The sequence below is a fragment of the Limanda limanda genome, chromosome 9, assembly GCF_963576545.1.
Source record: "Limanda limanda chromosome 9, fLimLim1.1, whole genome shotgun sequence".
In the NCBI taxonomy this organism is placed as follows: Eukaryota; Metazoa; Chordata; class Actinopteri; order Pleuronectiformes; family Pleuronectidae; genus Limanda; species Limanda limanda.
In genome coordinates this window covers 25710662-25721543 of record NC_083644.1, presented here as the reverse complement: position 1 = coordinate 25721543, position 10882 = coordinate 25710662, and the positions used below count along the sequence as shown (strand labels likewise).

The 10882-nt window shown below is 42.1% G+C and overlaps 1 protein-coding gene across 1 annotated transcript; it reads right to left on the bottom strand.

Moving 5' to 3' along the window:
• Positions 1-496: 496 nt before the first annotated feature.
• Positions 497-10814, bottom strand: ephx4 (epoxide hydrolase 4). Its single transcript, XM_061078814.1, has 7 exons — positions 10572-10814; positions 8890-8975; positions 7236-7393; positions 4988-5116; positions 4361-4464; positions 3448-3596; positions 497-737 (listed from the first exon to the last, which is right to left on the bottom strand). Exons 1-7 carry the CDS (start codon positions 10812-10814, stop codon positions 497-499), a joined length of 1110 nt encoding a protein of 369 aa, XP_060934797.1.
• Between the last annotated feature and the right edge of the window lie 68 nt (positions 10815-10882).

The window sequence follows — 10882 nt, the reverse complement described above, 5'->3', positions numbered from 1 at the left end:
AGATAGAAAATAAGTACACTCCTTTTCGACAACACTACCTGATAAAGGGATAGGGAGTGTTATGGCTCCCAAAGGTTTGTGCCCAAAGTAGAGTGACCCAAACATATAGCAGACGATCAGCCACATCCCAGTGTCTCCGAACATCTGAACACCGAGACAATTCTAAAGTTAAAAAGGCACCACACAACACAAGTCACGAGGAGATTTTGCCACACATTTGTAATGCTGTAACTGACAAACTTTAAGGCGGATGTCATGTGCAAAAAACCTCTTGAAAATGCCTCACACAGACTGCTCACTGTCCCACTGCTGAAGTGTGCTTTGATCCTTTTCCTCTACTGTTGACTTTGTTTAAAAAAATATTTGAAATGTGACAAGATTTTAAAGAATGATTGCATTATCACTATGTTGCTTGGTATCACAGGCATATTCCAGGCTTCCAGGTGTGGCAAGTGAAAGCAGGGAGGAGTGGTGGGAGGCGGCCGCGGTCTGGATTTTAGTTCCTGTAGCTCTTGCGTCCCTCTCCTTCCTTGAGGAAGGTCCATATGAGGGTGTTGACGATGTCAGGCTGGTCCTGCTGCAGCCAGTGACTGGCCCCGGAGATGATGTTGAGACGGAAATGGTTCCTGATGTAGAGGCGGCATGCCTCGGCCATTTCCTGCTCCAGAAATGTGTCCCGCTCGCTCCACAGCAGCAGCACAGGAGACCTGACGTGGTTCTGGCTCAGAGGGAGGGAGCTGCGGTGAGAGAGGAGGGAGAGGAGGGAGAGGAGGGAGAGGAGGGAGAGGAGGGAGAGGAGGAAAGAACCTGAGTTGTGCATTTTGTTTATTGACAGATTTTAAATAGGAATGTAGCCTAAGTGTTCCCCTGAGATCAGAGAATCAAATTCTCTTGAAAAGGCCCATTATTCGGTCTGTGGAACAAACATCACATCAGCAGAAACAGTGCCTCATTATAAAAAGTGTTAAAAAATCAACTGTATAGACTGACACTTCCATAGTTTTCCTTTTTTATATAGTTTATCGTTTTGATGCTGTTCTTTAATCTGTTTTGTTTTATTGCATTACTGAGCGTGATCTCGTTCTTTGCACTTTGATTTTGTGAAGCAGCTTGTGCAACTGGCATGTTATGGTTTCAGACACCCCTGTACAGAAACATATTGAGTTCACATGAAAAAAAAAATCTGCTCTGGTTTCTCCAAATATCTGTATATAACATAGAGAGCAATAAAGCACACATGTCCCACCTGTGTTTCTTGATCCAGTTTTATTTTGGTTTGGGGTTGAGACACTGGGAGATACTTATGTCTCTAAGGATAACGTTAAATAGAAGACGAAATCATAGGGCACTTTTGTCCAAAGAATGTCATGGATTTGGGTATTAGACTGACTTTAAAAAAAATATCCCAGTATCACATGGACCTGCATTGTTTCTCAGAAGGTTGTTTAATGATCTATCACCTGCATATTATGGCCTCTTTGAATCAAGTGCTCACATTACACTAGATGATCTTATCCTAGTCTGCTTATTGGGCCATATAGACAGAAAAAATAAGTGAATGCCATTCGCTTCCATACCCCAGATACCTAATCCTGTTTTTTTTACTTTTTCAGTGGAGTTGAGCCTGTGGCATCGCTTGAATGTTTTTTCCTCTACCTATTTTTGGTTTTGTTTGTGATATTCCAGCTTTTCAATCTCAGCCGAGCACAAAAAAATGTATATTTAAAGATATTCCACCGTTTCATTCCAATTTAATGTTTTTTACATGCAAATCTATAGAGGGCAGGTGGATGGAAATGTACCTTGTCTCTCTGCTCTTCAGCTTATATGTATTCTTAGATACTGGTCATTGTAAATCTTCCAGATTTAATGGTTGAATACTTTGCATTTTGATTTCCATGTCCAACTCAGAGTGTGCTGGGGAAGGCTCCAGCCTCCAGCTATCTGGACAGGATACGTGAATATATATGACATGGATGGATGGATGGAATTTGCTTTGTGTTTATCTATTTTTGTATTCCCCGTGTGTAGGTGCAATGTGCGTTTGTGGAGAGACTAATTGGTCATGGGTCAGTGGTATTTCTTTTACATAAGCACACAAAAGCTATTCTGAGATGACTCTTTGCTTGAGAAGGGAGCAGATGGCTCGTTCAGCGATGCATGTACGGCTCACACGTCGGGTGCAGATGCAGAATTTCTCTGATCTGAATTGTGTTGAACTCTGTTTGCCAGCTCGCTCTTTACAAGTACAAAGGAAGGTGTGTATAAATATAGATATTTGAAAGTGTTGTTGCCTTGACAGAGGGTTGATGTTGAACGTTCTGCTCCTCTACAGCTCTGACAGTAGATGGCGCTGTATTATATATATATATTATATCTGTGTAGACACCATACTCAGTAGTATGACCTGAAATATCTAGAAAGTTCACATCATAAAGAACTAAATTTATTTTGTTATCACACATCACAATAACCAACTAAGACTAAAAAATGATACTGACTGAAAAGCACTTAAAAGAACTTTGAGAGTAATTACCTCCAGCGATGAGGTTGTGTTCTCATCTGTTGTTTGTGCAAAAATTAGTGGATGGATTAGGATTAAACTTGGTGGAAGGATGGGGTATTGTTCAGGGAAGAACCCATTCTATTTAGGTGCGGATAAAAATCAGGGGGCAGATCTAGGAATTTTTGTCCCCCTCTCTCCAACATTGATAGGACATATTTCCACATTATTGATTGATTTTATTATAGAACTATGTGTGAATCTTGATGATAACATTTAAACATATTTAGGAGGTTTGTATTGATGAGTGTGGGCAATTCCATCTAAATAGAAAACTGGATCTTGTGGATTTACATGTAGTTTTATAGGGTATGGTTACAAATTGGGTTAGAAACTACCACCAAGTGTAGCTGAGAAACGTAATGTGTCCATAGCTAGGAGGCTTGTTGTAATTCAAGACCTGGTTGACCTGTTGGGCCTTGTGCTCTACTGAGGGCAAGGCAAGTTTCTTCTTTCATATGACTAATATCTACATTCTCATTCCACAACTGTCTCTCTATCAATATGTGGAATGCATATCTTGCGAACCAACCTTATCGGCTTCACACTTGCCATGTCTATTGTCTTAATGAACCAAGGAAGTGTCAAATTTGGTTTGATTTGGACACAGGATTCGTTCAATATTAATAAAAATGTAATAAACAGGTGACCAACAGTCAGTTGGGGCAGGGCAGTGGGACTTCAGTCTTTAGGCCGAGTTGAATCTTCTGCTACCTCCCGAGATAAACTACAGCAGTAGTCAACAACGCCATAGACTGTTTATACAAATCTAGATTAGAACAAGCACTGCACTAGTGTTGGCTATGATTTGTATTTTCTAACTACACAACAAACATCAAATTCAGCTGTCATGTCAATCTGTTTGTGAGTGAACTGTTCCTCACCTGAAGACATTCCTGTAATAGTTGAGGGCTCCAGTAAGAGCCCCCGGCTGTGAGAGTGCATACAGGTAGGCCTCCAGGTCCTCAGCAGTGAGCCACCGGCCTTTACTACCGATCCCTGTGCTGCGGCTGGTGAACAAGGCCTTCAGAGCCTGCAGCAGAGACAGCAGCAAACACAGAGGTCAATGCACTGATTGTATGCAGCTGCGACAACCTGATCTAGAAAACCATTACAGACGCACGCCCATGTGATACAAGATAGATGTACTCCACTGGTGAAAGCAGCACTTGTGACCTTGTGACACCTCTGGCACAAAGACATAGAGCTGGCATCAGGGAACATCAGGTAATCTTACATTCATTTTGTCTTATAGAAATTAAAAAAATTAATATGAATACAAATTTCAAAAATAACACAAGCAAATAAAAAAGTAAATTAATAATGTTTTTTTCTCTGCTCACTCCAGCCAGTTGAGGCAGATGTCTGTTTTTGTCTGGTTCTAGAGGTTTCTTCCGAGGGAGTTCTTGTTGTGGAACTGTGGGTTTAGCTATAAATTTGTGAGGTCTAGGCCTCAAAGTGACTTGAGATAATCTCTGTTGTGATTTGCGCAAGACGATAAACATTTAGCTACAGACAAGATTACAACTTATTTTGGCCTTAAAGAGCTCGAGATATGATGTAATAGTAGTCTGACTTCACATCTCCTGCAGGATTTAGTTGCTCATCTTGTCTACAACAAATATCTTCTTTCAAAGCAGTCTGTTTTTAGAGTTTGCACTGATGCAGACAGTAAGAATAGACTGACACTACAATAACATGCAACAATACACTAATGCGCGCTTTCGCACAACAGAGAGACGCAAACACACACAACCTTGACCTTGAAAGCGCTTAATCCCACACATAACAGACCACCTTGAAATCATTGATGGAGAGCATGAGCTCCGGGAAGCGGGGCAGCTGGAAGAAGAAGTAATGACTCGATTTCAGCAACTGGCTCGGGTGGCGCAGAGCATAATCTGTGAGAGGGGAGAGGAGGAAAGGAAAGGAAAAGAAAGGAAAGGAATAGAGGAGAGGAGAGGAAAAGAGAAGAGGAGAGAAGAGGAGAGGAGGAAAAGGAAAATGAGGAGGAAGAGGAGGAAGAGGAGGAAGAGGAGGAAGAGGAGGAAGAGGAGGAAGAGAGGAGTCATTAGATAGTAATTAAAGGCCAAGTTTGCACACACTGTGATCCTGTGGACGTGATAACCCCCCCATGTTTCTGCCTCCCTCTGCACCAGTTAAACCAGATGTTCCAGCTTCACATTCACCTCCAGTAATGAGCTTTCATCATCTCCCCCCTTTAGGCAGAGGAGGATTTGCCAGATGGATGCAAACATGGGATGGAAGAAATTATACCTGCAAATTAATGAGATAATAGCTGCTGCAATAATCCAGGAAACAAACCAGAGGCTTCTCTATTTAATGTGAAATAAAATGGTTGTCTTTCACAATAAAGAGAGAGATGTCTGAGGATTAGTCTGCTTAAACACAATGAAATCACACCTGTGAACACAGAAGGATGGGGACAGTTCAGGACGATGAGTTTCGTCACCATCTCTGGGTAGTGAATGGCAAAGAGCCAGGCTATGGTCCCGCCCCAGTCATGGCCCACTAGGCAGCATCTGTTGTACCCTTGGGAAAAAAAGCAAATGCACATTAGACAGTTTTAGTAACAGAGGACAGGGCTCTGATGATCATAACAGTGGCTGGACGTTCATGCTGATGATTTATACTGTTCTCACTTCATAATTGCTGGCTTCCTCCCTCAGAAGACATTTGCATCCCGTCGAATGGATGTATTACATGACATACAGCCAAATGCAGATCAAGGTCACGGACATCCGTCTGAGGGATTCTGATCACATTACTGTTCCAGCCTAAACCTAATCCCTTTATAGGCTAGCACCATTTACATCCACTGGTATGACTCATCCCAGCAATCTCAACATTGACACCACATTAGCTTCAGCAACAGGGATTGTACAGGTAAGTCTGGGAGTCTCTTTTAGAAGATGGCAGAGAACCATGGCTGTTTCTGCTACCAGTCGTTCTGTGGGAAAAAGGGGGATTTTACCAGCCACGCACGGTTAAAGGCCAAACCTCTAATGGGTGTAGCGCTATTAGCCAGCTGTGAATGTGGTCTGCAATGTGGTCAATATGAAGAAGGGCTCTGTAGTTAATCACATATTAGAGCACTAATCAAGCAATAATTAAGAGTGATAGCTGGAACCATGCAAGAAGCTACAAAGCTTCAACTATCGACCTTTTAATATACACTCGAAGATTTTGCAAATGTTTTATAAGGGATGCTTTCAAAAGGCACTTGAGGACATTTACAGACCATTAAGATGCCCCTGTGCTGGACTTTTGTGCTTGTGTTCGATACCTTTCTAATGGACTAAATTATTATGTGAAACATGAAAGGTGTCGCTCCAAGAGCTCACCACATTAAGAATTATGACCAGATACAATGCCCTGCTGCTCTGCACATGATGTGTGTCTTTCAGCTCATTGTTTCAGGTTCAACTTCACAATGATGATATTGATAACATTGTTGTTTGACTGACCCCAAGTTTACGCTTGAAATTCATCCCAAATAAAGGAAAAAGTTGAGAAACTTCGTATCTCGCAATATTAAAGAAAGTAAAGAAATGTTGTTCCTGGATTTGCCACCTGATCCAGATCTGCACCAAAATGTTATAGATTCTTCCCTGACCTACATCATTTCCTACACCACCAACTTTTGTGGTAATTTGTCCAGTAGTTTTTGAATAATCCTGCTAACAAACAAACTCCTTGGCAAAGGTAAATATAGCAGTTAATGATTCATTCCAGTTTATGCCTTCTGCCAAGGAGGTTACATTTTTACCAGTGTCCCTATGTCGTTCGGTTTGATTATTTGTTTGTAAACAGGATTACGCAAAAATTACAGAATGGATTAACACAAAACTTGGTGGAAGAATGGAACAGGGGCCATATTTCGACAAAGAACTCATTAATGCCATTATACTTATAACTTGGGTTCCTTTCTCGTAGCCTTTGTTTTTACAACACTGTAATCTACAACGTAACAGAGATCTGGGAAAAAAACAACATCAGTACATTGAAGTCCAACAGGGCAGGTCACATGAGCAGTCAGATGATTATACAGGCTGGGAGCAAGTCAACTGTTTCTTCTTGACATTACTTCGAGCTTGAAGTTAATGTGAGTGTAGCAGAAATGTTTGTAATACTTTCTGATTGCACATTATTTGAGGTTTCTTCTAATGAGCGACAGAGCACGAACTTTAACACACTTGAATATGAAGTGACATGTGTGAAAGAGGGCACAAAGAAAGAACTCCCGGACAGGATCTACTATACTAGGAGCCATTAGAGATTCTTCCCTCCCACACATTTCAATACTAAGACAGGTACATCATGTATCCCCTGCTGCAGTGACAGAAAAAACGGTGACGTGCTGGCCAGTAAACGAGCAAAAACTGTCATTGAGGCCAGATAATCATCAGTGCATGCTGGTGTGCGCAGACAGCCACAGGCCACAGCTCCCTGCCAGTGTTCACATGCAGTCAGAAGGCTGCAGGGCTCTCTATCCACACAATGTCCCATTCTCAGTAAGAATGAGTCACATGAAGTCTATCATACCACGCCGCAGGCCCGAGGGCTGTCCAGCTTAAGACTGATAAACAAGTTATTTTTGACTCAAGACACTGACAAAGCAGTAGGGAGTTGTTTTTAGGTTACAGCTCACCTAAATACTCCACAATATCCTTGACGTCCGTAACCAGGTTCTCGAAGCTGTAACTTTCGGTGGAAAGGGGCAAGTCGGACTCTCCGTAGCCCCGCATGTCGATGGCCACCACACGGAACTCACTCTTGAACTCACGTAGCTGGTATCGCCAGGAGAACCTGAGGAAACACAAACACAGATTTCTTAATTTCCTTTTATGACCTTCTCACCTGAAGAGCCAGGCCTCGATGTGTTTCCTCTATAAGCTACTTTACAGTCCATCCTGTACTTTGAAGGAGATTCTCCACTGATTTAGTATTGCACTATTTGCCTCAAACTGAATAAAAAATTAAACAGAAGTCGAGTTATCCTGCCTTTTGGAGTCTACTATAAGGTGAGGCAATCCAAATAACACTGGCTCCTAACATTCCTGATAATGCTATTCGACAGAATTGTTAATTTGTACCTGACTGTTGGGTAAATCCACACTTTTTTGTGTTTAGTATCACATGTCTTTTTGTAAACAATTGACAATCTTGAAGCCCAAACCAGACTTGTTTCCCCCTTAGAGCTACACAACACATTATACTGTATAGATGTTCACAGTCTGAATAATATTCCCCATTACACCTTAAAATAAAGTTGACTTAGGGACCCAAAACTCAGGGGCAAAGTAACACTTGTACCCTTAAGTTGCAGTCGAATCTCTTACAAGGAATAAATGTGAGATAGATACACACTAATTTCACAAACTTTTTAAAAACTAGCACTGACAGCTGAGAGAAGGTCACCTCAGTGCAGCAAGAGCTGTTTTAAATTCTTAGTAGTACTTCGACCCTGTGGACTGCGGTGATTCAAAATTGAAGATCTTTGCTGCTCTAGAGGCTCCTCATCATGCCTAAAATTCTCCTCCTCCTCCTCCTCCTCCTCCTCCTCCTCCTCCTCCTCCTCCTCCTCCTCCTCCTCCTCATTCCTTTTGCCGAGCGAGGGGAGCAAGATGCAGAGGCCTGGCTGTGATTCTGATGAGTCAGGACAAGATCCCAGCAATGAAGCCTCAGATCTTAGAATATAGATGAGCTTTAAAGCTCAGAAAGCCCCTCGAAGAACCCTCCATCCTTCCTTTATGACACACACACACACACACACACACACACACTTCCTTCTCAATCCTCAGAGGGAATTAGTGCTTTTTAATAAAGTGTAGAGAGTTCTCTCCAACCGTCTCACTCTCAGCAGCACAGTTTATTATTCCGAAGAATACAGCAAGTGAAGCAGAAAGAGCTCCCATATACCAATAATTAATCCATGTCCTGTCAGCAGCTTAGATAGTATGTTGGAGATATGGACAGGCTTACAGCTCCTGACAACCTCTTTGGCCCCTTTCCAGGAGCAAATGCTAGACACCATTTTTTCATTTAATATCAGGAGGAGGAGATCTTGAAGGCTTTGGACCCTTTAACCCCCAATGGCAAATGAGGTCTGCAAATTGGTAGTTCTCGCTGTTGTGGATTCGTTTTGTGCAGCCAAGGAGTCAGAGACAGCACAGAGAAGAGAAATTGCCCAGCAACTGAGTGACATACCATTTGAATGTCTGGTTTGATGCTAGTGAATGCATTTGAGCTGAAACTGTCAACGTAAATGTTGCCCCCACCACCCTGATCTCCCTTTGACCTACCAGAACTCAGGGAAGCCGTGTAAGAACAGCATGAGTGGCTTTCCTCTCTCTCCAGCAGCAACATAGTGAAACCTAAGGCCGGACTCCTGAAAGAAGACACAGCCATTAAGACGAGAACATTGAGAGCTGACAGTCTAATGTGAAGAGAACACAACAGAATAGGTCAGCACTTTTAAATGTGCAGCTGCACGACAAATGAGCGGACACTAATGTAATTATCAGAAGCAAAACAAGACATAAATACATTATCATATTATGAGTTAATACACAAAGGAGAATATTTGGCTCACAACCTTGCAATATCAAACATATTGGATCTCTCTTATGAATCGATTATATATTATCAAGGAGGTCCACAAATAAATTGACATATATCTATAAACATTCTGCTTTGAAAAATATGTTGCCTTAAAAATAAAACATATTGGTTAAATGATTCCACCTGACAACATTAGGCTGATTGTTAGAATAACACTTCTGTAACCAGAACATTTACTCTAGTACTTTGCTTTAGAACAGCTTTTGGATACTAATCTGTTACTTATACTTCAAGTTGACATTATTTAGGGAAACACTGCCCTCAACTGCAGTTAGTGGTTACTTTGCATATACATGTTTTTTTCGTATGAGCTTTAAGTGGAGTTGGGTTGTGGCTCAGGAGGTAGAGCAGGACGGCCACGAACCAAAAGGTCTCCCTTATTCTGCATTCGGAAGTGTCCTTGGGCAAGATTCTGAGCCCAACATTCCCCTCGATGGCTGTGTCAGAAGCGTGTGAGTGATGTGTGACAGAGAAATACATCATATGAGAGTGTGTGTGTGAATAGGCAATGGCCAAACATTACTGTAAAGAGCTTTGAGTGGCCATCAAGACTGTAAAAGTGCAATGATATTTTTTTATAGAAATATGATACACTGTTATCTCAAACTGCCAAACAGAGATCAAGGTATTCAAAACGAGCTTTGTACAAGCTGCAACATTCAAATGCTACTGGCATGTTAATGCATCAATGGTCATAATCTAATCTAATCTGATTAATTTCTATAATAGCAGAAGTAATAATGACAATAGGAGGAAGTAATATAAAATATTGCATGTGATATTGAATGTAATACGTTAAAAGACATACTAATATTACACATGGATAATAAAATTAAATTGTAGAGTACTTTAAGTTTTAAGTACACTTTGCTGCTAGGTTGTATTATGCAGTGTAGACCACTGCAGTGTCACTGTATGCCGTTTCAGTTATTTTATTTACAAGTGGATGGTTTTTTTCTGCTGTTGACAATCTGGGCTTTGGGTCAGTGCAGGCTTTAGTGATGCCTCGGTATTTAATGACATAATGCTGCACACAGGTTGTTGGAGTTGGAGGCTGCAGCAGCACGTACACGGAGGAGCTGTTCTTTCAGCACCACCTGAGCCCTGATTGCACCGGAATAACAACAACAGTAATACAAAAAAATCATAAACATATCATAAATGATCATAAATAAACAGATGCCTCTTGACTTGCTCGGGGACCAGGCCTGTTTTTGAGGCTTTTCACGACGCGACACCGCAGAAAAAGGTGTTGTATCAATTCACATCTGAGCAGCACAATGGGTTTTTTCCCTCGCGGGGGGACGAGACACCTCTCATGTCCAAGTGCGTGCGCATGTGCATGTGTGCGTGCGTGCCTTACCTTGATCCTAACATAACAGTGGGTGCCCAAGGACGTGTCATTCAGACAGGCGGGCGGACTCTCCCGGATCGTCCATCGGAAGGTGGTCGTCGGCCTCAGGACGAGGTTCCAGCAAAGTTTCAGCAGCGCCACGACGGTGCACAGAGCACAATACGCGTAGATCAGCGACCAGTACCCCACAACTCGGGTTCTCTGCGCAAGTCCGATCAGGAATAACAGCAAGTTGTGGAGCACTCTCGCCATCTTTACATCGCCGCAGGTGAATCTCTGCGGATCACCTCTTGTGCCTCTGCTGGTTTCTCTGCGCGTCC

What these genes read in the sequence shown, in the direction of transcription:
- ephx4 (XM_061078814.1), bottom strand. Translation starts at nt 10,814, where the DNA reads ATGGCGAGAGTGCTCCACAACTTGCTGTTATTCCTGATCGGACTTGCG. An exon ending in GGATATTGTGGAGTATTTAG is followed by an intron (nt 5,117 to 7,235) that starts GTGAGCTGTAAC and finishes TTTTTTCCCAAG; the next exon opens with GGTACAACAGATGCTGCCTA. An exon ending in CCATCCTTCTGTGTTCACAG is followed by an intron (nt 4,465 to 4,987) that starts GTGTGATTTCAT and finishes CCCCTCTCACAG; the next exon opens with ATTATGCTCTGCGCCACCCG.